General features: G+C 42.2%; 2 protein-coding genes and 1 long non-coding RNA gene across 5 annotated transcripts in view; 1 reads left to right on the forward strand and 2 right to left on the reverse strand.

Annotated features, from left to right (window-relative positions):
- On the reverse strand, positions 1-18,696 carry cluha (clustered mitochondria (cluA/CLU1) homolog a). Of its 3 annotated transcripts, none has more exons than XM_034867326.1 (27): positions 18,352-18,696; positions 12,425-12,618; positions 11,580-11,751; positions 11,148-11,291; positions 10,894-11,021; positions 10,557-10,711; positions 10,033-10,158; positions 9,367-9,514; positions 9,178-9,270; positions 8,580-9,014; positions 7,206-7,465; positions 6,832-7,106; positions 5,868-5,969; positions 5,180-5,280; positions 4,922-5,074; positions 4,777-4,839; positions 4,440-4,684; positions 4,267-4,351; positions 4,022-4,175; positions 3,786-3,925; positions 3,624-3,704; positions 3,401-3,526; positions 3,150-3,271; positions 2,953-3,046; positions 2,723-2,857; positions 2,551-2,624; positions 1-1,916 (listed from the first exon to the last, which is right to left on the reverse strand). In XM_034867326.1, the coding sequence occupies exons 1-27, from the start codon at positions 18,485-18,487 to the stop codon at positions 1,790-1,792; spliced, it is 4,068 nt and encodes a 1,355-aa protein (XP_034723217.1). In that variant the 5' UTR covers positions 18,488-18,696; the 3' UTR covers positions 1-1,789. The 3 variants fall into 3 exon arrangements, with proteins under 3 accessions (XP_034723217.1, XP_034723215.1, XP_034723216.1); XM_034867324.1 differs by having other exon boundaries at positions 6,745-7,106; XM_034867325.1 differs by lacking the exon at positions 18,352-18,696 and adding an exon at positions 17,291-17,528 and having other exon boundaries at positions 6,745-7,106.
- The window catches only part of LOC117942047, a 24,510-nt gene continuing 5,111 nt past the window's right edge, over positions 8,524-27,922 (forward strand). Inside the window, exons 1-2 of the long non-coding RNA XR_004656054.1 lie at positions 8,524-8,534; positions 14,752-14,758. This is a non-coding gene — a long non-coding RNA (uncharacterized LOC117942047). The remainder of the gene's footprint in view (positions 8,535-14,751; positions 14,759-27,922) is intronic.
- Positions 18,924-27,922, reverse strand: part of si:dkey-54n8.4 (coiled-coil domain-containing protein 92) — an 11,805-nt gene continuing 2,806 nt past the window's right edge. The window contains exons 3-6 of the mRNA XM_034867334.1: positions 25,543-25,590; positions 22,548-23,547; positions 21,577-21,578; positions 18,924-18,935 (exon numbers count right to left, since the gene is read on the reverse strand). Coding sequence (XP_034723225.1) covers positions 22,829-23,547; positions 25,543-25,590 — 767 coding nt within the window. The 3' untranslated portion in view covers positions 18,924-18,935; positions 21,577-21,578; positions 22,548-22,828. The remainder of the gene's footprint in view (positions 18,936-21,576; positions 21,579-22,547; positions 23,548-25,542; positions 25,591-27,922) is intronic.

The raw sequence follows: 27,922 nt of genomic DNA on the forward strand, positions 1-27,922 counted from the left end.
GAAAAACAATCAGTTACAGCAACATCTCTCTATTGCTTTAATCACATTAGACACGGCAACAATTCAGTAACAAATTGCCATGGGAAGGATACATTGCATGTATACAAGCGCAAACAAACCTTTAGTCTTTTTTTGGTACATCACATTGAAGCAGCCCTTCTTTCTTCCACTTTTGGTTGTGTTGTGGACATGATCAAACATCCAAACATCACGAGAAAGTGAAGTAATTACTGCCCAATGAACAGACACTCCTGGATGTTTTCTTGTCTCAGTTACATAAAAAAAAAGATGAACAAATAATTGAAAAAGGAAAAAAAGAAATACACCCAACAACAGTACATCAGTCACTACTGCCAATGCTGAGCACCTGTCCAGTGATCAGAAGAGGTTCCTTTCAGTACCAATTCATTCATAAAAAGATTCACAACATTGGTGGGCATGAATGTTTTAAGAAAAGAGGCATCAGCCATCCGTCAGGTTTACAATGCATAGAAAAATAAAACATTTGGAAAGCCAATATTAGACTTAGCCTCTATTCAGACTATGCAGCAGCAAAAGCAGCGACCGCTCTGGCCAATAGATTTTCCGTTGTAATACATAAAGACACACACACACACACACACACACCATCACACATACAAACCTACATGCACATATTCTTCAATGTGTAAAAATAGAAGATTGAGCACAGCTAGTATATAGATGGACACATTTACTGCTTAAAGGTGGACGTTTTAAATCGGTGTTTTCAATAAAACATCAATCAAGTAACTGTCTAAATCCAATAGAGATTTATACATCTTTTTTCCACTTTATACATTTTCTATAAAACAGACATGGCTTAAATTAATTGATGAACAGGCCTAAAATACCTTCTTATTTCTCCTGTGCACTTTGACAAAACCCATTATTTACTAAAAAAAGAAAAGAATTCCAGCAAATGAAATCAAACCGGTCTAAAGCTCACTAATGTGTCACTGTATTGTTTTGTTTGATTGGAGAAAAAGAAACCACATCGCAGGCACCCACCTGGGATGTCGTAAATACAAATGATAGAAGGATTAAATTAATTAACCATCAGGGATGTGCGAGTGCTGCAAAATGGCTGAAAGATACCACTAAGAAAGAAAATGACGTTATGAAGCCTCACTTGAAAAATCTCTAATTTAGTGACTGTGTTCTGGTTATAGTGCATGGTAGAGAGTAACCCTGAGTTTTAGGGCAGGGTAGGTGCTTATCATTTAGAGCACCATTTGGAAGGTGGCTAAATGCTCAAGGGTCCTCGAGGATCTTTGCGGGGCAAAATGTGGTCTTGGGCTAAACAGTGCTGTAGGATTTGGGGAATCTGAGCTGAGAAAAAACATTATTAGGGGAATATGATACAGTGGATAAGGCTCTGGTATACAATGTCATGGTCATCCTTGGTCTCCCTCCCCCGGCTGCAATCACTCATTTATATGCAATCATAATTCTAAGCAGCTAACACCTTGAGTGACTTTACATCACCAGGCTCTTCGGCTGGGGATTTTTCAGATTGCACTTTATATTGATACTATGTTTGTACTTTCTCCTTCCTCTCTTGTAGGAAATTCTCACTCTGTATTCCTTTGTCCTACAGTGCATACAGTTGGTTCTTTGGACTGCCCCGAACCAATTCCTCCCCATTTATTTCAATGCTGATGTAGACCACTCGGTTCTCGGGTCCACAGGCTCAGTGACATGGCTGTTGCATCACGGCCTCTCCCCGCCCCCCATAGCAGAAAGTAGCCGTGTTGAAGGCTTTTATACATTAATCAACGGGAATTTTGTCCTCTAGTTCCAGTGGCCTGTCCTCAGTGGGCTCCTCGCTCTTTCCCAGCTCCTGCAGCTGCTGCCGTCTCTGCACCTCAGCCTTCAGGTTCTCCAGATCCTTTTGGCTGAAATGAAATACCCAAAAATAAATAAATACTTGACTTCTTGTAGAGGAAATTTCTGATAAAGTTTGACTATTTGAATGTTTTGGTCTTTCATTTATCCCCTCACTCAGATATGTTGTTGTTACTCATGTCTCAAATCTATTAATTAATCTAAAGCCTTCAGTAAGGTTTTGGGCTTTTTTGGACAGCTTAAAAAGAAAGAAAAAAAGAGGAAGGGGGAGGAGAGAGAGAGAGAGAGAGAGAGAGAGAGAGAGAGAGAGAGAGAGAGAGAGAGAGAGAGAGAGAGAGAGAGAGAGAGAGAGAGAGAGAGAGAGAGAGAGAGAGAGAGAGAGAGAGAGAGAGAGAGAGAGATGCAGCAAAGAGCTGTGGATCCGAATCGAACCCTTGCTACTGAGGTAAGGACTGAGCCGTACTACATGGGGGCCCACGTTCACCCAGGTGAGCCACCATGGCGCCCAAAGTTTAAAATCAAAATTTGATTATTATGGGCTGAACTTTTCTGTAAAGCTATTTTCAGGAATGGCACTTAAAATAATCTAATAAAATCCCATGTAATACAGCTGCAGTATTCCTACCTTTGTGTATAACGTTAGATTTTTGTTTAAGTCCATGCGGTGTTCAGGGCGATATGTACCTGAGCGGTATAAAGATTATGCCGTTGATAATGTTGAGCTGTTCCAAGACACTGGCCATGCTGGGAGCAGTGAACTGGAAAACAGAAGGAAATAAAAACATAGCATCAATGCTGAATGGTGGAGATGAAACAGATGGAGGCACAAAAACATGGCGTTAATCAGAGCAGTCACCTTGAGGGGCGTGATGCTGGCGTTGGAGCCATTCTTGTAGATCTCATTCATGGTTCTCTGCAGAGCTACAGCCTGTTGGGTGAGATACTTCAGGTACTCTGAGCTCTCCTTGGTCTTCTCATGTGCCTCCCCCATCTGAGTAAAGCAAAAAAAAGTAAGATATTCATTCATAACAACTGTCCAAAAAAAAAACGTCTCAGTTCCCAGCAGTGTAGTCGTGCAGGGCCCACCTGGTTCTTGTAAATGGTGTAACCCTCCTTCTCGTGCTGCAGTGCAGAGCGGAACTCAGCCTTGCTCTCATAAACCCTCGCAACTAAATGATGGCTAAAAAAACATAACAAAAACACAAAGCGCACATAATGTAAATCCTTATGTCAGTCAGTATTATAACCTACTCTATGCATATGGCTGATGAATCTCTCCCCACCTGAGGGCCACCTTAAGGGACCGGGATCCATGGAACCTTGTGTTGATGGTCAAGGCGTTCTCCAGGAATCTCAGCGATAAATCATACTCCATCACTCCATGCAGCACCAGTCCAATGTTACTCTGTGGAAGGAGATTCAAGAAGGACTGTGTTCAGTGTCCTTTTCCTATGGTGGGTTGTATTTGACCAAAAACTTAATCAGTACTGATACATTTTAGAAGCTGCTGGTAGTTTATGTAAATCTCGCTTACGTCTAGCAGCGCCATCTCTGGGTGGTTCTCCCCAGAAACCAACAACATGAGGTAACGGGCACGATAAAGCAGCTTCAGGGCGGTTGACAGCTGGCCGTTGGCAAAGCAGTACAGAGACAGGTGCATCTGGGAACCAACAGGAAACAAATGTATAGAGGTTAGAGGGATATAAATTATCTTTAGGATGTATGAAACACCCCCTACATTTGGTGTGATAACTTACATATTCTTGAATTGTGTTTGGGTGCTCGATGCCAAGGACTCTTTCACTCATCAGAACGGCCTTTTGCTGGTTGCTGAGAGCCTGTGGGTAAATACACTAATGTTATTTTGGGCCATGAAATCAATAGGACAAAGCAACATTGGTTAACATATTACTGTTTACCTCAGGGTGGTCCCCCATGATGTAATTGAGACGTGCCTGCAGGCGCAAACAGGCACAGATCTCTACATGCATGGCTCCGTACACATTGTTGAAGAGGTTAAGAGCCTCGTTGATCAGCTCACAGCCCTCCTTCAGAAAACCTGGAAATGTTAAAGAAGGGTAGTCCGTGACGACAGTGAGATTACTCATTCTGCATGTATGATGATTTGTAGGTATAATCTTTTGACATGTCTTACCTTGCTGCACTTTGGCCTGTCCACTCTGGAAGAAGTGGAAGGCATCGGAGGCTTTGGGGTTCACATGCTTCACAACAGGGAAGATATTCAGGATGTCCTCCTCTGTAAAGGCAGGCTTGTGGCGGCTGTCAAAGTTATACTCCTTTAACAGAATCTAGAAGGTAAATAAAAAGTAGAAGAAATTCCATGAAGACTATTTGGTAAAGTGCCGCCAGGGGTCATATAAAAGACTAAATGAGTTTTACCTGGATGCCAGTTTTGACTGAAATTTCTCTGAGCAGAGTGGTTTTCTGGAGGCCGTATTTCTCCACCACCTGGTCCACACTTTCACTGTGCAAGAAAACGTTTAATTTGTCATCGACCAACATACAAATTGGGAATCTAACATTTGTTTCACATTAGCAGATGGGGCCCTCACCACTCTAGGGTGAAGTGATAGTAACTCTTAGCCTCAGAGGCAATGTTCTTCCACAGCTCGTTTGGTGTCAGGCTGGCCCACGCCGTATTGTCACCCCCGCCGGGGACCCTGTTGCGACGTTTTCGGCTTTTGCGGCGTGAGACCAGCTCGTCAGGAGGCAGGTGGGCGACCGAGTCAGGGAAGGAGCTCAGGAAACAGTTGAGGAAATGGCTTACAGCAGCAGAGAGAGCAGACAACTCCACTCCCTACACATTGAGAAAAAACATGTTCAACCAAAATAAATGGAATTTTTTATTTTTAAAAAGAGGCTGGATAATGTATGTCAAATGTTACCAACCTGGAGGTATGTCTTGAAGATATGTTTTGCACATCTGGTGATCAGCTCACTGATTCCTATTCTCTAAGGTAAGATAAAAAGGAAATATTAGAATGAAAAACACAGGGACAAAAGGTGGGGATTGGATTAAGGGGTACACACTTACATAGAAGTGCTCCAACTGGGCCTTGGCCGGGGTCTTATCAACAAACTCCAGAACAGTGCCCAGGTAACGAACGTTGATGCCTCTCTGGTGCAAGGACTCAGCCAATGTGGCTCCATCCATAGGCAGAGCGCTGTGGTCCAAACAGTCTTTAACCTAATCATGAAAACACACACATATGACTTTAAACTCAGATACACAACCTGGACATCCAACCCCTTCATGATTTCGATCCGTGGGGAGTGTGTCTGCGTCACTGACCAGTGATGGGATCTGACAAGACACCAGGAAGAAAGAAGCATCTTTGAGTAGCTGCTTCTGCTTCTGGACATCATCTGCGCTGTCGTCTGGGAAACGTACTCCTGGTTCAACAACACATGCACACATATTTAGTGTCTTTCATTCTATCACTTCAAAACACATGTGGTAAAAACGACTACAAGTAGAAGCAGATTTGACAGTTTCGACAGAAATTACACATTTCAGGTAGTGAAAATGGATGAAATACCAGTTTATCTTGGCTGATCTTCAACTAAATGGTTTCTTTATATTCCAAGGTTACATATACACATTGTTTCATAATGTATTACAGACACATGGAACAGTTTCTGCAAGCATTTGCTAACTGTTCGTCAGAATTGCTTTGTTTTTTCCTCATCTTATTATTGCTCTATAATTTGTTATCTTAAATCTTCTCCACAGCTTCTCAACATGTGGAGGCTTTATATAATGTAATTTGTTTATTAATGTAGTATTTATCAGGGACAATGGCCATTATAACACCTTAGGAGCACGTCAGAAACAAAATAAATTGAGAGTCATCAACTATGGACAATGATGCGATAAAACTATAATTATTATTATTTTTTTTATATTTTTTAATTGATTGACAGCCCTAACATATATGTTTCACAGTCAACATACAGGGAATCAGCCCTGCTGTGCTTACCTGGGGAGAAGATGTCCGGGTTGAAGCGAATGTCATAGGAGGTGTTGCTGATGGAGCCGACTGCCTTGCAGGCGTTGAGAACGACCTCACGGCTTTTGGGATCTGTTTGGGATTAGGATAAAAAACAAACAAAAAAAGATTCAAAAATGTTCAAAGTTATGGTGACAGTCACATCCCCATCATAGCAACATGTCCAAAAAGTGACAGTTTAAACCAAGTAAAATGTGCCAGTTATTGATCAACTGTGTTACTATATCAAATTACAAGACAGCTGATCACACAATACAGAATACAGTATTATTGATCTTGTAATTCACTTTATTTTGAACACAAAGTGATTTATATGAAATAATATAAAGTGACTTGATAAGCTCACTGAAGACATGGCCTTAATCAAGTACCAACCACCGATTCAAAGCTGTCAATAAATGACTACAAACGCAAATCAATCAGTCAGACTACTGTAATTTGGGATCAATGGATCAGCACACAAATCATTCAACATGCGATTATTTCTGCATTCCAAAACCCACTTGCATTAATGAGCACAGTAATTGGTTATTGGGTCAGATCCCACAGCAAAGGCATCAAAAGAGAGTGGCGGATTGGGGGAGAATCCCCACTGCAGGCTGAGGACTGAGCAGGGACAGCTGGCCTGGTGGAAAGAAGCCACTACAACACAGTATTGATATTTAAATGCTCTACCGCTCTAATGCTATGAACACTCACACATTTTTTAAAGTTAGCTGCATCGAGAAAACATTTTTTGGTTAATACTACTTCTCTGACAAACACTACTTTCTCTATGCAATTATCCACCAGAGTAGCTCTCCCTGCGTTGTCCTGGCCTTACATTCTGGGGTATTTTTGAACGTACCAATACAAGATCCGTCTTCGGCAACTAAGGTCTCTGCAAGCTCTTTGGCCTGAGCTAATCCTGGAATACTTTCCTCAAGCTCCTTACCCTCCAACGGGCTCTTGCATTCCCCATTCTGGGTAACTGTGGGTTCTAGAAGCCCGTTCGTGGCAGGCTTTGAGTTGTTTTCGGTCTGGCTTGTGCTGTCCGTGGAGACCTCGGTCGCACTGGGAGAATCTGTTGCTGTGGTCTGGGTTGTGTCAGCATTGCTTCCTGAGGGCGTTTCAGCCGTTTCTGTGATGGCGGGTACCTCATTCTTAGCATCCCTGTTGGCTTTCTGTTGCATGAGCTGCAATGCCGCCATCTTCATGAAGAGAAGATATCTGCAGGGACACAGAATCAACTGTTAAAAACATGTTCCACTTTAACTCTCATGACGGCGGAAATGTGACGACGTGATGCACACCTGCGCAGACACCTACCTGTGCTCAACAAAGGCCTCGATGAGTTCTTGGCGTAGACAAGCCAGGCGGTGGCGGTGCTGGCGAGGGAAGCCTTGGCGCTGACTCTCTGGAGGCAGCTCCTCTCCTTCCACAGGCAAGAAGTTGAGGTCAGGAGGGAAGGTTCGAAGAAGGTCCAGGATATAGTGACGGCCGTCATTTCCAATAATGCCCTTACACTCAACAGAGGAGCACAGCTCCACCGACTCATTTTTCTCATTCAGCACGTTGTGCCTCTGGACCTAAAATTAACAACCAATAAAACAGCAAAATTATGTTGTTGGAGTATCTGAGTATCTAATCTCTCTGTGGTGGTGTCATCTTCATAATCAGAAAAATAGGCTTTTACATATAACAAAAGGTTTGGTTCTAAGTAGGGGAATCTTTTGGTAGTTCATGATTCTTGCAGTCACGAAACAATTCAAAATCAATTCTTGATTCAGTACATGTGCTAATTTAGGATCTAGTTTGAAGTTATTTATGATCAGATGCACAACAATTACACAAGCAGTTGTCACTGAATCTTCAACAATGTGTGCACACACACGCAAGCAGAGTAAATTTTGTAAAAGACTGTGTTTTTTGTATTTTATCAACTGACTGCAATAATGTAACTATGCCCAACAGTGCTTGCAATACATGTTGGATTTAGGGCCGCGAGGCCGTTGGCACAAGAGGCTAATTTCGGCTACTTTTAAATTTGCCAGAAGGAGTCGTAGTGACAAATGTTGGTTCAGTAAGTTTGAATACAATTAAACCAGTTTAGCTTCGTACACCTGACAAACCGGAAATTGACCCAATTCTAAAACACACAAAGGCAAAAGGTAACAGTTATTCATGCTGAACTTGCATTGACTTGGTACAACGTTATATTTGCTCTGCAACGGTGTATTTCAAACCAAAAGTGAACATGCATAAAGTAACATGCTGTGTGCTTACTGCCAGGCAAAGCAGCCTGTATATTTTTTTCATAGAAGCAGTCTCTACTCCATGCTGTCACATCTCTGATGATGTAAATATGAAAATACATCAGACAATGCACAGGCAGTTAAGTGATATAAAATCCAGAGTCCTGATTGTCTTAGCCCAAGACAAGACAGAGTCAAATGGAGTACTACAACACAGGGGCTCAGCTGACAGGAAGTTCTTGCAGGCCGGGTTGAGACTGTAAAGTAGTGGCAAGATGGAGTTCTATGTGCTAGGCTAAGCTAAGCCCTTATTGGCTATTACTACGTAGCATTTTCCGTGCCAATTAAAACCTGAAATGCGGATGTGCGTCCTTACTCATAAATGGATTATGGATTTTAACATGTGTATACGTTCCCTTAAGTAAAGACAATAGTAATGTTTACTGACCTTTAGTGGCCTGCTAGTCTTCTCCAGCAGCTCCAGGTATTTGCTGTGGGAAACAACCGTCTTTCCAAAGTCAATGGAGCCGTAGATGACGCTCTGCTCCTGCTCACGCTCCAGGATACCAGGAATGATGGACTGGGCGGTGACACGGTAGCCTCGGTAGTCCACCACTACCGTGCCCAGAGTGTACAGACTCTCCACATCCACGGCGCCGTACGCCCGTACGCCATTCAAGTCATTGGTGGGCGCAGCATGGGCAGCGGCATCACCACCCAGCTCCCGGTAGTGGTCCCGTACATCGAAGCCCAGGCTAAAGAAGATGTTGTTCCAGATGAACATCTGCATGCGTGTTTCCTCGCCAGGGTTGATGGCCATTACGTTGCCATCGATGACTGCCATGGCGCCTCTAGTGGCAGCGGCTGCAAAGTCACTGTGGACCTGTAGGAGGAAAAAAAAAAAAGGGAGGTGATATAGAAGAAGAAGTTGATACACATTAAAAAGCTACACATTTACACATTACATTGCCTATTAACAGAGTGAGTCAGTAGTTTGGTGATCCAGTGTCCTCTGGTCTCCGCTGTTAATTGTGTAAAGGCAGTACCTTAAATATAGCCCTCTCCCTCAGCAGGCGTTCAGGCAGGTTCTTCCGGGGCAGCTCCCTGGTGGTCTGCAGCTCCTCGTTCCAATCTCTTGTCTGAAGACAAATCGGCAAAAAAGAAAACGTATTAATGATGTAAAAACTTTACATTATTCGTCTGAATGATGCGCTGCTGTGTTTAGAAGTGCCCACCTGTCCAGGTATGTGTTCCTCATAACCCAATCGGGAGGTGTAGGCATCCTCAGCTCGAACACAGTCCATGGCGTGGTCTACCTGCGGAGCGGTCCAGCTGTACACTTGAAAAGGCGTGGCTATCCTCTCAAAGGGGTGTCTCTGGACCCTGCAGCAAAAACACAGTAAAACAGTTAAGGGCATCACTTGTGTGGTACCTTTCCTACATCTCAGGAAGTTTATCTGAAGTTTGCTCCCGCTGTTTGCGGTTCCTACAACACTGCATTTGTAACCAAATGAATGGTGAGGACCAGAGTTCTGACCATATTTCTTTTAATTACTGTCTTTTTTTACTTTTCTAATTGTGCTTTAAGACGTTGACCTCCAGGGCTGGTCTTGACTGGTAATGTGTTTTCACCTGATTAAATAAAGTTAATGAATGAACTGTAGAATGATCACAGAAAAGAAGCATTCCAAAAGAGAAAAGAGAAGAGAAGCTTCTGTACAGGACAGAGATAGGACACACTGAGGTTTTAGAAAAACTGTTTTCAGGAGGATGAGCATGGACTATGTTTCTTCTGATTGCTCAAACACAATAAAGTCATTAAGTATAAAGGGAAGCTGACCACTGACAGGGAAAAAAAAAAAAAAAAAGTAAGGCAGCTGAAGGGAAAGAGATGTATTTACCTTTTCTTTTGAAGCGCAGTAAAGTTCTTCTTGAAGGCAGGGCTGATCTGGCTAAGCAGCTCCACCAGAGAATGGCTCAGGAAGCTGGGATTGGATGGCTTAGGGTTGAAGGTGTAGGTAGTCGATCTGGAAGATACACACAAACAAAAACACACATTAATCATTATTATGGTTATTGTTGTGTCCTGTTACGGCTTTTTTGCAATAAGCCTAGAGATAGAGATCTATACAGATCTATCTAGAATCCATCTAGGAATTACAAAACATGAGGGGAACTTAGAATGGCTGAAACAGAGGGTTAACCCTGCTCCAAACCCATGGCATCTTTCCCAATTCTACTTTCCAACATAATCCAGTTGTCCGACTGTTAAGTCCTTGCTGGCATCCAGTACTAATCCAAAATTAGGATCCTGAAACTGTTTAACTGCTGAAGAGGAGCTAAACAGATTTCCATAGTTTGAGCACAATGACAAAGGGATATATTCCACTGTGGAATGAGATACAAGGTTGAAGAGTTGACTGACTGATTGAGGTAGAAGCCGCGCGTCGAGGCAGTGATGCTGACATGACGCTCCTCCACAGTCACCATGTACAGGTACATGAGGTCCCCGTGCATCTTCCTGTTTCCAGGTGGGGGGTTCCAGCCGCTCATGGCCAGGACCTTCAGGCACTGCATTGGCTGCTGGAGATGTTAAAACCATCACTCAAAAGAAAATAACTTTAAAATGCAGTCTCATACCGAGACTTTCCTTGTAAAATGGTAATTCATAGAAAAGTAGTAATGTTTGCATCAAACAATATCCGTTAATTCTACAGATCATTTTCCTAAAATCGGACCACAAGTACAGCACTGGTCCTCACCTTCCAGTCCTTGTTGTGTGGCTGGAGGGGCACCAAGGGGCGATCTTTGCTGCCGGGCAGGATGTGCTCTGGGGGGGTGCAGTCAATCTGCTCCAACTCGTTGCCCTTTTTCTTCCGCTTACCACTATCTACGGTGGCATAAAAACAAGGAAGGTGAACATCCGCGGTCCACGTTGCTGCATTCACGCATGACACGGAGCATTAAAACTCACGCTCTGTGGATCTAACCCTAAACTTCTCACAGGGTGCCATACCTCCGAGGTCGCCATCGGTGAAGATGCTGAGGAAGGAGAGGGAATTGCAGTCCACTCCGTTGTAAGCATCCGACGGGTCCAGACTTTTCAGCAGGTCTCGGATGTGACGCACATGGATGCGGGCCTCGCGCACTGTGTAGGGCTCTGGAGAAAGAGAGACAAAAGAAACCCAAAGGGTATAAATAGCAGGCAGCGAGTGGTTTCGACGAGAAACAGGTCAGGCTAATGGACACTTGTAATAAACTATACCTCAATTCAGTTTAGTCTATTGCCAACACTTACATATCTGTACAACCTCAGCAAGAAAGATATTGTGCCAGATATGTTTTTTTTTTTTAAATTAAAACATCCTTTGTTCTACAGCTTTTATTTTTCCTCTTTGCACCACAAGAACAAGAACACAGAATAGAGTCAATAACAGAGTCCTCCGACCTTCCACCACTTTGAGCAGCGAGCCGTCCTGCAGACCCTCAATGGATTTGAGCTCAGCAAAGTTGTCCAGCACGTTTCCGTCCAGCTGCAGGGAGAAGCAGGTGCGGTGGCAGGTGTCCTCCCGGTCCATCAACACCTGATGGATCTCCTGTACCATTTCCTGGGGAGATACCTGACGGAGTGAAGGGAGGAACATTAAGATGAGTACAGCTGCAGAAATATTTTCAGCTTGAGATGTAGAACCTGCTTTGGTTCCGATTGTCTTTAGCTTCCAGTTGGAAGGAAACATATTTTCAATGTTCTCACTGCAGTGTGACCTGTTTTGCAGACCAAAACAGCCCTGAAACCAGAACCAGTTCTATCTCATATGATCCGGTTGCGTGTTTTCCCATTTATATATATATATATTCGACAGCGGTTATCTCTTACCATCTCTACTGTAAGCAAACACTGGATCAAATTCAGTTTATTAATGAATGCAATGTTAGCCCTAAATGGTGATGGGCAAGATGTCTTGAAACATTATTCTACACATTATTCAACATCTACAACTGTGTGCACCTGCGTGTCTAAGGCCCTCCTAGAGTCAGCGGACGTGTTAAATATCTTCTGACAGCACAAAATAAAACTCACACACTTGCTTAAAGAAATCGTAGGTTATCATGGCAGTTATTATTTATTCCTCGGACATGACAATCGCTAGGCAATCTGCAGAAATACCCTGTTGAGGTTACAAACTATTTTATAGAGAACATGCACATATTTGATTGGCCAGCAGCCTCATTGAAATGAATGGGAGAACACCCGGCCTAGTGAACGACTGCTTGTGGAGAGCTCCTCCTTACCTGCAGATCAAAAGGCTCCGTTCCAGGTGCCTGGATCTTAACAGTGAAGCCCGTGTCCTGGATCACTATCACTTCCTGTTCGTTAGTCTCCTCTCCTCCATCCGTCTCACTGTTCCCATCCTGCTTTGATTCCGCCCCCTCTGTGTGCTCATGAGCCCCATCACCGTTCACCATGGCTGTATCTGCACCGTGGCCTGCAATGGAAAAGACACACAGGGTTGTTTGTTAACTTTGCATCTTGTGATGGAGTTAAATTTGCAACAACTCAGACCAAAAATGCAGTTAAAAGCTTTCAAACCATTTGCATGACTCTTCAAATTACAATGAGAACCACACCCTTCAATTAGTGTTTTGGCAAACACTACAGCAAACTTTTCTGTTCTCTACAAATTTACAGCTGCCATTAGTTATTAATCTGAACAACGGGGTACACCACTTTCAGAGAATCACTGGTGCAAACACCGGGCCTTTCTACCAAACACAGAGAGCTGCCTGCCTGGCAGCCGGGTCACAGACAAAGCACACAGGCCCACAGGCTGGATGACCTTAAACGCTAACCTTATGAAATATTTATGAATGGGTGAACAGAGCCGACAAAGCTCAGGTACAGCATGCTAGTGCCGTGGTATTACTTCATTTCATCAAAATACAACTTCAGCTAACACAAACAGCAGAATGAGGGTGATAGGATCTAAACCTCATTTCCATCTAAGGCTGCAACTAAATTATTTTTATAAGCAATATCTGCCAAATTATTGCCTACATTAAATTGATTAAAATGTTTAAAAAAATTGTGAAGCGGTAAAGTCCAGGGTGATGCGTTTGAATGCCTTGTATGTCAGTCCAAACCATTTGTTTAAATTGACCTATAAAATAAAAATTATAGGTCTGGATGAAAAATTACTTTAGCGATCACAAAACAATAATCAATTATCAAAATAGTGGAGATTTTCTATCGATTGTCTAATCAGTATAGTTGACAAATCTTTGCAGTTCTTTTGTCAATCCTCATCTGTACAAGAATATAAAAAGTTCATCTAAAAAGCTGAAACGAAAACACACAGATCACTAATGATTTAATCAAACAATGGACAACAAGTAACCAGGCCTTCTTTTCAGCTGACCTACAAAGAAAAACCAAACATGCTGTAACCAACACTGTTGCAAAACTGGTGGGAGTTTTGCCAAAGAGCCTTGAGGGATTGAATATGAAAGCTTTCAGCATTTCCACGAGGGAATTACTGGTAACTTGCATGGCTGCTTGTGGCAAATCCAATACCTGCAAGTAAGCTAGGAACCACTCAGCAGCTGCCCTTACTCTTTTGTAGACATTCAATCCCTCAAAATGGCATTTACCCATTATCCTTACAAAACAAGCATGACGCTAATGAATGATTCCATTATACAAACTATGCATGAATTATATTTCCAACCTATTTTAGAGTAAGAGTAACGAAGGGAAGGGAAAAAAAAAAAAAAAACATGGATGAAAATGAGGCTCTGAAACAAGCAGGGCAGAGTGTGTGGATGTGTCACTGGGACTGCCAGCCAGTATGTCCTTGCTCACTGTCAAGGGTAAACAGCGTCAGGGTTACTGAGGAGTAGGGGCCAGAGGGAGGGGAGGGGCCCCATAACTGGACCACAACCCTGGGTGGGAGTGAACGCACTGAAATGGTGGAGGAGGAGGAAGCACATTGAGAGGTGACCGGCCACGCTCTGAATAACAAACACAACAGCTTCAGAGCAGACACACAAGTTATAGTGTTACAAAGCAGAGGAGAATGAGGGCTCGGTGTTAAGTGTTTTAGTGCTCCGCTGTAGTTACCGTGTCTCTCTGCTGTTTGGTGCTGGGCAGGTAGTGTACAGTGGGTTTTTAAGAGTCGTTCCCTGGAAAACACCGGCTTGTTGTGTCCGAAAATTAACCACGAGTAAACCAAAACAGTAAAGTTGTGGGCTAACAGCTAAATAATGAGCTGCAGCTCACTATAAAGCTTGAATCCATTCACATTGTAATTTGATACAATTATTAAAACACTGATTATGCCAACAAAAAAAAGAGCCATTTTTCAGTAATCTTTTGGGTACATCGTAGTTACACTCCTAACTTATGGATGCCTGGTTAGCTCAGTTAATGATTGGAGGTTTTCTCCTCAATGCGGCGGCTGCGGGTTCGGCTCCAACCCATGGCCCTCTGCTGCATGTCATCCCCCCCCCTCTCCCCTTTCATTTCTTCAGTTGTCCTCTATAGAAGAAGGCCCAAAATACCCAAGAAAATAAAAACAAAAACTCTGAACTTATATCCAACAAATTGTGGTTCAGTTATAAAGGGACAACGTGTGGAGGTGATGTTGAATAGGGGATATCAAATGAAGTAGTTTCAAGTTTTTAGTTAGTAGCATTCACCATATCAGAAATGCAAGAGTCTAAAGGGCGATATTTCAGAATGATTGATGAGGCAATCCCGCAGTCTGTGTTGTAAAACTGACCCCTTTCAAGAGAGGAGAAAAAAGGAACAGGGATCTCAGTAAACAGGACAAATGTCATGGCTGCTATTGTTTTAAATGAAGGAAGTAGAAATGAATAAATAACCATTACCTTCATGTATTTCCTGTTGAAATTAGATATAGTGGTGAGATAATGATGGTGGTTGTGGTGAACGTTACAGTGAGACAGTTTAACCTGTTGGGAGAGGCAGGGGTGCCTGGAAACTGACATTTCTGGTTACCATTTCCATTAGGCATGTAAGTAGTGAGTGAAGTTACTCTAACTTTCTGTTCTCTTTTCTATTAGTCATATTTTTAACAAATACATTTACGATCAAAACCCTAATTTCAACAGTGGCAAGTAAGGTTGAGATGACTTGATAATATATGGGTGGATAGATATTCCATCAACAATCACACACTTCTGGTTAGACAGTTACCAGACAGAAGCTCTTGAGGGCATGAGGTCAAGGTGAAGAATCAATTAAATAAGTAAAAACAGATGAAGACAGATAAGAAGCAAAAAACACGCACAATGAGCACACAGCAAGCAAGGTTCACTCCATAAATGACCCGTTTCTCGTCCGACTAAACCTTTCTCTGAATCAAAACTGCCAACTCATAGTGATAATTCACATTTTATTGTGAATTATTGTTATCATCATCATTATTATTCACATACAATTCCTACTTTCAGATTGTGTAAGGATTAGGAATGAGCTTCCTTTAGTTTGCACTTCTCTCGAGATATCTTTCCACTCTTCGTCCCTTGACATGGGGACCCCGGCTGCTGCCATGGCAACATTAGCCAGCCAGTGAACCCTGAGAACAACAACACACAAGGTCTGGCTGTGCTCATGTTTGCTGCACCACATGGTGGCAACCACCTGAGTCGTGCATCTGCAATGGAATTTCAGAGCTCCAAAGACTGAATACTGTTTGAGATTGACTTTGTAAATAAAGCCCTAAATACTTCCCAGCAATGAATGATACTGACAACAATACTCCTACATGCAATCCCACATGTACCTTGTGACATGGGGTTCTATGTTATTTATGTTAAGCAGGCAAGCTAAAAAAGTAAGGTACCATTGCTATGGATGAAGAATTCAGTTATGGATGGTGAATACTGTTAGTTAAGAAATGTAGCCATGAGAGGAATAGTGCCAGGGTGTCAGTGATTCCTGAGATGATTCGAGGTCACTCTTCACCCAATAGGAGCATTAAGCGCCTTAAAACCACTAACAGTGAGCATCACCTTGATATGTCTGTTCTGCCATCAGCTGCTAGTATGTCCACATGCCCATGGCAGGTTCCTAAAGTGCATGATCAGGTTAAGGCTGAACAATTAAACAGAACGTTATCAAAAATGCAACATGGACTACATCAATATACGAAGTGCATGAGCAGCAATATGAAGCAAAAATCAAATTTTCATGAAAAGGGATGTAAGTAGTAACTGAAGTTATTCTAACTTTTTTTTTTTTTTTAAGTCCCTATCAAATATACAATTATGAAGAAAACCCTAATTTCAACAGTGGCAAATAAGGTTGAGATGACATGACAGTATATGTACAAGGGTAGATAGATATAAAAAAATATGTAATTAAAATATAATTAAATATTCTGAGTTAAATATTGTGGTGTTGGTACAAATTCTCAAAGAAATCATACCATGATCATTTCAATGCATTTCTCAATTAAAATGAGAATAATGATGCTTGATGATAATGATAATTTCCTCCAATATGGTTAATCATATTGCAATTGCAATATCAGTCAAGATTTTAATTGTTTCCAAATCGTTCAGCCCTAGCTCAGGCTGCTTGTTTTGTCCAAGCAACACTTTAGGACTAAGCAAATTAAGCTTATAATCACATAAGACGAAGAAAAGCAGCACAATTGAGAAGCTGGAATATGAGAATATGAGGCATTTTGCTTCAAAAACAGCCTAAACTGTTAATCTAACTGACTATTTGTTAAAGCTCTCAAATAGAGCATCTACTGCCCCATCTGGGCCGTCGGAAAGACTGAAAGACTAGACAGCACATAACATCAGTAAGGAGACAGTCATATAACCAGAAGAATGCAAACGCACTCAGCAGTGCATCCACAGAGCAGCACAAACTCATCCCTTCCTAGGTGAAGCAGTGAGGCACTCTTGCCTACTTTTCCTACGAAATGACACAGGCAGAGACAACTCAAGGTCCCGCATGTGACACACACATACTGCACCAGTGAATTTGGCTGCTCTGGAAGTTGTGTAACGCTAACTTCACCGGCTGACAGTCCACGCGTCAGTTTAATCTACCTCTTCAGACAACAGTCTGGTGCTGCCCTACTGCGAGCCGCCAACACTTCTTTTATTTTTCAGTATACTCACCAGCATAAACGGCTGTCCGTGTATTATTTGCGTAACCTTCCCTCTCACTGTGCATTCACCATCATTACTTTTTCTACGACAACCAGCTTCCGCTTCCCGGTCAAGAAGGAACAGTCGATCTAATCTTTCCCGGCGGGGAGGAAGGGGGCCCCGCTTAGACCTTACCACCGACCACCAGCACTTAAGCCAACTGAGACAGCTTTAAGTATAGTTTAAAAAAAGAAAACGAGGTAACGCATATTTCACTTAGCTTGTCGGACACACATAAGTTGGATAAAATGACACCATTTTGGAGAGTGTGCAGCTCCATTGAAGGTGACCTTCAGTTCATTTCCTCTGACACGAACATGTGCGTCAATACGAGTTAATACAACGTGAGCTGCTGCACTGTAAAACGTGAACAAATCATGCGCTATACAGCCAGTTTATGTTTTACAAAAACCCGTTGTCAGTGCATATGCTCGCCTCTGTGAACATGAAGCGACAAGTGACAAGAGCGGCTGCTTGCTAGCTAGTTAGCCAGATAACGTGAGCTGCATACTCAATGAGCGGCTAACGTTAGCATACCGGTTAACTTGTTATGGGTTAGCCTGGTTTGCTTGCAGTGTCAATGTCAGGCTGGACTTTTCATACAGTCTACGGTTGAACTACATGCTAATAGCTACCATGACCTAGAAATGGATATGATCCTGTTGAGGTTGTTAGCTTGCCAATTAGCACAGACGAACACCAGACAGCTTATTAGCAGATGGTGCAAGTTGCACCCTCTAAACTTGGAGAGGCTACCAAGGAGGTGATATGGAGGAGAAGGGTAACACCTCACAGACGACCACCTTGGGTTTGAGGACTTTTTGTCACACATATGCACACCATGGACATGCAGGTAATTGTCATGCAGAGACAACAAAACATTAAGGGAACCGCACTGAAAACAGTTAAGGCACAGGGATGCTTTCTAAATGAAGTTGTCCGGTTACTGTATTTAATCGTTGTATTTATAACGTATGTTAGGTGTTATAACAGAAGCTATGGATCAAAGTCAGTCTGCTACAGGCTCTCACCACAGCCGCAGGAATCCTTCAGACGTGTCTTGCTGGTTTCTTTGCTGTCCTGAGCTCCATCTCCGGCTTCATCCGCAATATCAACCGGGTTACAGTTAGGCACTGACGCCGGGATGTCATCTGTCTTGCTCACCATGTTCGGCAGTCAGTGTGGCAACAGAAATCCTCAAGCAGCGTTGCTTGAATATGTGAGTCTGTGGAAGAAAGTACAACAATCAGCTTCTTCGGCTAACGCAGTCTTGCTGGCTACATGCGAAGGGTACAAGCTTACAAAACAAGTCTACGGAGGAAGGACAGAGCTGTACATGGTGCTGATCGCACGTGGTTTTCTCCTCCCCTTGACCTCTTTTTGCCTTTGCGTTGCACTTCCCCACCCACTCAGCGTGGCGCTACGGAAAGCCGCATGCGTCAAATCGCTTTTTCATCGCCTTTTGACAGTGGTGATGTTATCGTATGAACTGGATGATTAAATCAAACGATGCCTGAGTGGAAAGATAAAGTAGTACAATAGTTACTGTTAACATCACAAATAGAGATTTTATTGACTTCACTGAGCCATGATAGTTTGATGTCATCACCAGCTCCTGTCAGGTAACCTCCACACTTCAAGAGTGTAAGGAGTTGCAGCTCACTGTCATTATTCAGGCAGGGGCCTGTTCACAACTTCTAGTTGACCAAATTATGGATGTATAGCTATGGCCCTGCTTGGGGGCTATAGGGCCCCTATTACCCTGTGTCCGCTCTGCTCTTTGTAGGCTACATTGTGTACAGTTTTACCATGATTTAGTACTATCTAACTCCCAATTTGCTGTGTAATAGGATCAAAATCAGGGATCCTCTTCAAGATCAGGTAATAAAGCAGTGCAGTAAACTAGTATAAATGAGTTGACAAACAGTAAGCCTGGAGATATTTGGGCCAGTTGCCTGCTGCTTGGATACACAGACTTATATATTACTTTCTTTCTTTCTTTTTTTACAATGAGAGAAGTTTCTACCAGACTAAACTACGATAAACTGCTGCCAGACAACTTTCAACACTTTGCCTACATCCCGCCTCTGAAGGACAATCGGAGCCAGTGCCAAAATCATGTGAACGTAAATTCCACGTCCAAGGATATTAAAATAAAACCATGACCCATTCCATAAATCCATTCCTCTTAACCCAACAAAGAGCCAGTTTGGGCTTAAAACTATTTTCTTAATGTAATGAAGAATTTTGCAGGGTGCATATAACAGTATAATGAGTCTTTTGAGAGATTAAAGATCCTTCTCTTACAAACAATACTGAAAAAATATGTCTGGCCTGAGAGCTTTCTCAAAGGGATTCAAAGTATTTAAATTGTAAATATTTAAATGGACATAATAGTGTTTTATATCTCACACTAAATTACTGTAGATAATGTAACAGAGAATCATGTATTGAACAATCTCAATAATGACATATTTTTAATGACATGATCCTGCACCATAGTTCTGTGAATAGGGAAATCATTTAATTTAATCACGTTCACTTTTATTCTCTGCTTCTTTAAAATCCGGTTTTCTCCGGTAAGCTTCCAAGCAACAATAAGGAGGCAGGCAGCAGATAGACAATCCTTCATTTTTATTCAAATCTTGTGTGCAGTAGATCACTATAGAAAGCTTACACAGTATATGCGGTAATCAGTTTAGGCTCACCAAGGACCAAACCATACAACAATCTAGAGCAACATCTCCATGTTGGGCACCACACCGCATTATTGCTAAAGACCACGTAACATGTCAAACAAGATGCTTCATGGTGCCACATAGGGTTGACTGAAATGTTTCTCTGAGATGCAAAATTAACAGATTCGACCTCAACCAGGACTGACCACAAGGACAAGACCTCGACAAGAAGCTGCTGACATTTTATTATAAGTATTACTATGAGGATTAGGGTTATTATAAAGGCATTTAGAAAGATGGAAGACATTCTCTGTGTGTGTGAGAAAAATGATCTACTTTCTTGATTAGTTGTGGGATGTAGTGTACTGCTCTGAGAAGTAGGAAACAACAATCAGGCGGTGAAGATTTACTCTCTTAAGCTGAAACATTTATGAAAAGACATCTTCATTAAGGCATCACACCATTCGTCTTCATGTTAGTTTGACTGGTGGGCCTCTTTGGCTCATTAGCATTTTCCTTCAAAGTAGACAAAAAAGTCAACAGTCTCTGTAGCTGTATACAACAACCAATATTTTTGATTGCTTTATCCAAGTTGTTACATAACACCAAAGCATAGATAATGTGAGATGGAGTATGCAGGATGTTAGGTTATTATTATGAAAGGTGGGTGGGGAGTGTAATCTACCTGCCGCTTTATATGGATGACATGTGGAGTGGTGAAGTCTTAACAGTCTAAACCAGACAGCTTTGTACCTTTATCCAAGCTTTCTCCTAAAACTTGAGGAAAAATAGTGCACACAGTCATGCAAATGGCTAACCAGCTGAGAGGTGAATGAAACCCCTTGTCACATTTGCATTTTTACTAAAAAGAAGACAGGTTTAGTTCGTTTTCATCCAGATAGTCTCATGTGGCACAATAATGCGCCCATTTGTTTAACGCTGCTTCACAAGCAGCCTGTCATCAATTCCTTACTTGGATATGCCTCATATAAACCGTAACAAAACAATTAATCACTTAAAGATTCAGTGACAATCAACATAAATAATCAATTTCATAAGTTGGAAAAATATTAAGCAAAACCTACTGAGCACAACAATTATAAAATACAAAGTTAAACAATCATAAAATCTAACACCTCAAGTGTCTTTAAACCGGCTAACGTGACCTATTAATAATATATAAATATATTGATATATTGCTTTATTGAGGATATACTGCTAAAACATAATGCTGAACTTCTAACCAGTAGCTGCAGTGGGCGAGAAAAGCCTTACAGCACCTAATCACAACTAAAGTCAGTCTTACACGAACGCTTGTTTCAAAGACACCAATGCTCAGTTAAGTCATGGCTCAAGTATAAACTAACTGTAAACAACCTTAAATGAAAAATAACTGAGATGCCACATTTCATAGAGAAAATATAAAAATGCAAATCCCAAAGAGTCCTATAAACGGTAAACAAAAGGAAACTATAAATACTTACATACTTCGAAATGTCTGTAATATCCACACTGTGTTTCCTGTATGCACAGCTCCTGTATTATAAGGCAGCAATTAAAGTAGGGTATTGAATAGACAACTACAAAACCGTTAAAATATAGTCAATATAAGTGTTAATTTGGTCTATCTAATACTGCTTTTTTTAAGTTGCTATTTGCTCCTTGTTACGCTAGGGGCCACCATGTGCACGTGTTTTGATAACAGAGGACACACACAGCTTCCTGCTGAGACTGTCCTCGCATTTACAGTAAACAGTCACTGTCTTGGTGTGCATTGTGATGCAGCTACTTTGGGAATTTGCGTAGCCTAAAATGGAAAAATAACAAAATGCAAAGTTTCAGTTGAAAACAAACCAAACTCTCATGTTCTTGTTTGCCCATTTTTCCTGAGGGGAAGAAACCGACACAACAGCCTTAAACACAATCTAGTTGAAGTGTAGTAGTAGTAGTACTTGTTTGTGTGTGTGTGTGTGTGTGTGTGTGTCAATGTTTTTAGTACACAATCCACGCCTGAGTTAAACAGTGACACAACACCAGAATTATGTATCCTCATCAAATGTTTTCATGGACATATTCTAGCCTATCAAATATAATATTATTACTGTGTTTAAAGTATAAATAGGTGTACGACAGGTATATTGGATCTACTGGATTGTATTGGAAGTTCTCATTTCTGATCAGTGGTTGTTTGTTTTTTGCACACACCTTCTAATCGACATAGTTTTTGACATGGAGGACTCACACCGACGGGCACATTACTACTTCAGACATTTTCAGCTGTGTCTCAGCTGTGGGCCACATAAACGTTTGGTTGATTTATGGTTGACCTTGAAAGCTCACAGTTGGTGGGGTTACACAACACATCGGCTTGTAGTCCACCTAAAATGGCTGCTACCACACACCATCACCATAGATCAATGAAAGGGGCACATATGGAGGTTTAAGCAGCGGCCCTTTGCTGCATGTCATTCCCCCTTTCTCTCCCCTTTCATGTCTTCAGCTGTCCTGTGAAAATAAAGACCTAAAAATGACCGAAAAATATTCTTTACAAAGGGGTTGCTTTGAAATAAAGGGCCCCACGTGATACTGAGCATGTGACAACAGTGGAAACAGATAATTCATTCAACTTAATTTGACGAACAATGAGTTTTGCTTTGCAAGTTATTTAGCGTAATTTTAAAGTAAATATTAAGTGTAATATAATTCATCAGCTAAAACTTAGTATCAATTCAGTCAAGGTGCAGAACAACAGTTAACAGCATCAACAGTCTAACAGAAGATAATTGTCTCGTAATCAAACTGCAGTTAAAAGTGCAGTTCACGGTCATCGCTAATCAGCCTTTGTCTCAGCAGCAGGGGGCACTGCGGCTGAAGACACCAGTCTGGCAGCTTCAGCCTGGGGCTCTACTGGCCCCTCTCCACCTCCTTCCTCCTCATCCTTCTTCTCCAGTCCTAGTGGAGGGTGTCTTTGTGACACAGCGTGCCTGGAGCGAGCCCTGTGCCTTCGAGGGTGGAGGAAAAGTGCGGGGTCTGGCATTGCTGTGGGCTCTGCGGGGCCCATTACTTTCTCTATGGGCACACACTCCCTGGCACGCTCCACTCTTGAAGACGCCCTGGAACTCTTACGCTTGGGTTTAACCACAGGAGAGGAAGGGGAGGCTCCTGACGGCCTCTGTGGAGAAACAGAGTTCTGCTCGGCACCATACTGGGCCCCCTGACTGTTGGTTCGGGCGAGGAGACCCTGCCTCTGTTGCATCCGCTGGTGGTGCAGTTTCTGCCTGGCAGCATGCAGCTGGAAGGAGAGGTATGCTGCTGCTTCTGTTTGCTTCTGCAGCTCTGTGTTAAGGATGGTGGAACAGTGGCTGCGGCGTTTTAACTCCTCTAGGAAATGGCGCTCCTTTTCCTTAAGATTGGCTCTGAGGGCTCCCACCAAAGCCCCTTTGTGACTCAACTCTTCACGAAGTTCTCCTAAGGTGAACTCCTGCTCGGCCAGGCGGCTCTCCACGTCCAAACAGCGGGCCTCCAGGAGATCCTCTTCCTCCTGTAACTCTGACACAGACATGGACCAGAAATACAAGTGTTAAATAACTGCAGGAAATAAAACTAAGAGTTCCCATACATATATAATTGTAACATGTGCCTACCTGCTACATAGTGTATCTATATACTAAGAGCTCTTTTAACAACAAAACCTAAACACACACACACACATATATATACATACACAAACCATACACAGAATATCCACACAGTTTAATACACATTGTACATTATAGATGCACATTACTTATTTTGTCTCTAAGAGCATCTCATAATCTAAAAATGGTACAATATGGTGTCTTTAGAGCTGGGCCATGAAATAACAAATATGAAAGAATGTAATCTCCGTACTTCACCTCGGCAATATATTAATATTAGTCATTATAATCCATGTAATCATATTTTGGGATTTGTTTTAAAGATAGAGTCATGATACACATTTCTATTTTACATGAAGCCAGTTTTAGCAATCTGTTTTAATCTCACGTGAGAAAAGAAAACAGTAAAACTATTTATGTCTGCTCTCCACATTAACTTCAACCTCTCTGCCAAGGCCAGGTTTAACGCAGTATTCTATTTATTGTTATTGTTTTTGCTTCCATGGACAACACTTGTGCTCTTTCATTCCAGTAAAATATCCCAGAGGAGAGGGAGGTACGGATGAAAAGCCAGTGCAGCAACCTTGGGGCAAACTGAGCTGGAGATTGCCAGAGGAGGAGATTACATCCACAGAGGCTCGCACTGATGCCTCTCCCCATAGAGATAGGTCAGGTGGGCAAGGTAAGAGAATCCCAAAGGGTGGAGGGAGGTTTGGTGAGTCCTGCAGGTGAACCTATTAAGTCTGGAATCCATGTTAGGCTTAGAAGTAACAGGGCGCTTAATTCACTATTCAATTAAAGCATTGGGTATTTTCACTTGCTCTCTCTTATTTTTCTGATGTGTCTTCATCTGTGATCTTCTTTCTCTAGTCTCTCTGCCCTTCCTTCTGTTTCCCGGATCCTCTGTCCTTCTCCCTCGGTCTACCAGGATGGATTCTCTAAGGACCGATCAGTCTTAGGTTTTCTGTTGCCAATCACCACACCCAGGTTGAGCTCATATGCTAACTTTAGACTACAGTACCTAATGTGATCTTCATATTCTTCCATACCCCTCCTCCTCCACGTCTGCAGCTGACCGCATCCTGCCGCCTTGTCTTTTCTCTTAATTGCTTTTCTCACTACCTCTCATTACCTCTCTCCTTCCACCTCTTCTTCTCTCCCTTTTCCTGTCTCTCCGTCTCTCTTGTTCTCAGCAAAGTCTTGTAAGTGGACACCCCCTCTGGGACAACAAGGAAAAACGAGAGCAGGAAAAGAAAGAAAAAGAGGATGGATCAATTTTTCAGGCCGGGAGGAGAAGAGAGACGTGCTGTATTGATGGATTAGGGGATAACCGGTCCTAAAAAAAAGGAGATGGGGTCTAATGGCTGTGTAATGCAGCCAAGTACGACTCCCTCCCCCCCCTAACCACCTACAAGCACATTCACACAGCATTTTGACTTCTCGTCTCCTGCTCTGTCTTTAATTTGCTGTGACAAAATGGTGCCTATCTCTGCATACTTGCATCCAGACACCACAAATGGTCCAGCAAATGTTAGCTATGAGCCAAATATGTTGAGGCATGCTGTCTTTGCAGCTGTGTCCGTATCTTGACAGTGAACACGTGCAGCCCCCCATACAGCTGTGAACAATTCCTTTTACAAAGAAAAACAGAAACACTTTGCACCCATAATCTATCTTGTGTATGGTTTGCCAGAGAAGACATCCCCCTACTTGAGAGAGAGAGAGAGAGAGAGAGGGAGGCAGGGTTCTATCCCCTTGGGGATGGGAGGGTGGGAAGGACAGAGGGGGACAGAGAGGGATGCTGGCGTCGAGTTACGAAGGACTGGGGGTTGAGCGCCGACGGAGAGCTGATGCATGGGATGAAGAAAAAGAGATGAACATTAAAGGGATTTTGTTTTTAACATACCCATTTGGTTTCTGCCTGGAGGCTTCATCTTTAGATCACTTGTCAACTCTGTAAAACATAAGAGAAAGACAAACCACAGGAGAGAGCCAGTAAAGAGACAGGAATAAGAAATAAACACACAAAATCGTATTGCAGAGCCTAAATAGGGATGCTCAATCTAGCTGAAATCTCTCATCAAAGCTGTGTACTGAGATTTCTTTTTGATGCTGCTAGTTAACATAACAGATTTCGGCTTCCAGCATATTTTCAGTGAGCTCATCCATAATTGATTAAGCTAAATCTGAAACTTTAAATCAAAGACAGTTTGTCACAGACTTGGCCAATAATGTTCTGTTACATTACCGGAGAAAAACTATCTTTACTGCAACCTTAACAACTTATTAGCATGATTAGTATTCCTTACTGAAATCAATATTCCTTTAAATAAAAACACCTGGCTGTGCAATCTGTTTCCAGAGGAAAATGCAAATCAAACAAATAGAAATCCAAAGAAGTTGTGTTAAATTACTTGCCATTTAGCAATGTAAGCAGAGCTATGAATGCTGAATAACTCTTCCCACTTTGTTGTGGCACATTTGAACATTTTAAGCCAAAAGCTACAGTTTTATATTTGATCATTTTTAAAGGTGATGCATGCTTTTTTTCTGGAGAACTGGCCAATATAGATGTTCTTAAGTGATTTCTTTGTAAAGAGGCTGACTTTCTCTTGTGTAATGTATACTGAATACTGTTTGTGTCATGTTGTAGAAGCATTTTATGCCTTGCATTAGTGGATGGCCTTTGCATCCATTTGTCTTGTGCCATAAAAAAACACTCAGCAGCTTGCCTGTGTCAGTGCTCAAATGGACAATAAAACCACGATTGTATGACAGTGCAGGAAGTAATAATCGAGCTGAATGGTGTTACTGTGAGGTACCCCACCAACACGATTAGGATTATCCAAACATTACTGGATACTGGGTGAAATCTCATGTCAGTGCATCACAGCAACTATTGCTCGTAGCTTCTGAGAACATAATATATCAGACTGGTGTACGGTACTGATGGTTATTAGCAGGGTGGGATTGTCCCAGATAAAAAAACATTTCAGTTTAGAGTCTCTGACAGGGTTGGAGAGGGTCACACTGACGGCTGGTCGTGTCTGGTCTGTAAGTCATTTGGATTGTCATTCAGGGCGTCCGGACTGTAGGGAAATCTCGACACCAGCTTTCAGCACACACTCATCCACAGGGATGAGTGTGTGTGTGTGTGGCTCCCGTAATTTTAGATGAATGTCGCATAGATTTGTCCTAATTTAATTTTCCAAAGCCAGAAATATGTACTCAATCAGCCATTGGTGATGATCGTAAACTAGTTTCTTTTTTTCAATTTAGATCTATAACTCTCTAATAACACTCACTCACTTAGATGTTTACCATAAATAGAAAGCGGAATCTAGAACAGCAGGTGTGTTATTTGTTGCCTCTCTTCTTCTCTTGTTCTCCCTGTCACACCCTATCTCCTTCCCTGTGCAGTCAGCGTAACACGCCCACCCATTCAGCTGACATGAAGAAAGAAAGACAGAGGGGATGAAGAGGGTGGGAAGACAGATAGTACGAAAGGAAGGAAGGAAGGGAGGAAGGAAGGGGTAGAGGTACCCCAGATAAGAGACAGACGGACTTGCTGATTGCTGTATAGAAATAACTGTTACTGAATACGGGAGACTTTGAGAGGTACTGTTTTCCAGTCATTATCCTCATTAACAACTGCAAGAAACATGAGTCATAAAGTTAATTCAACTGCAGGGAGTTGGCTCTAGGAACTATATTTTTTCAGTCAAACAATGAAAATGAGGAGCTCAGCACATCGCAGCATCCAGTGTGTGTAATGATCTGTATGTCTTGTGAGGCTTATGTCCTACAGCCTCACTGAGGTTTTTTGTTTCATGGCTCAACCTTGAATATTGCAAACATTTCTCAAAGGACAGACAGACACACACACACACACACACACACACCTTTATTTCTATGACACACATAAATACAATGTATCAGAGAAGACAAAGCAGAATCCAAAGATTGGTTTAGCTCGGTGTTCAAGGAGACAGAAGAGCGTAGGAGCCTTTATGGAGAATTTAGAACAATACAAAGAATAGTCCGCAGTACAAAGACAGGGCTAATAAAATGCACGGTAACATCAGCTCAACCTTGCAGTATCCTTCCAGGCTACACATTAGTGAGTTGGCAGCAAACGCCCATCTCACCTACTGTAGCTTCCAAGCCGTCCTCCAGACTCTTCATATCTCATTTCTATATCTGTGAACCTCTTTGAAAACAATCCAAAAACTGAGAGAATGACAAGTTACACATGCTGTTAAAATGTATCCTGGACTCAAAAATAC

The sequence above is a fragment of the Etheostoma cragini genome, chromosome 3, assembly GCF_013103735.1.
Source record: "Etheostoma cragini isolate CJK2018 chromosome 3, CSU_Ecrag_1.0, whole genome shotgun sequence".
In the NCBI taxonomy this organism is placed as follows: domain Eukaryota; kingdom Metazoa; phylum Chordata; class Actinopteri; order Perciformes; family Percidae; genus Etheostoma; species Etheostoma cragini.

Excerpts from the sequence above, each read along its gene's own strand:
- cluha (XM_034867324.1), bottom strand. The coding sequence starts at position 18,487 with ATGGTGAGCAAGACAGATGACATCCCGGCGTCAGTGCCTAACTGTAAC. Across the intron at positions 5,281-5,867 it reads CCCGGACATCTTCTCCCCAG|GAGTACGTTTCCCAGACGAC; the intron begins GTAAGCACAGCA and ends TTGTTGAACCAG. Across the intron at positions 4,840-4,921 it reads CCCAGTTGGAGCACTTCTAT|AGAATAGGAATCAGTGAGCT; the intron begins GTAAGTGTGTAC and ends ATCTTACCTTAG.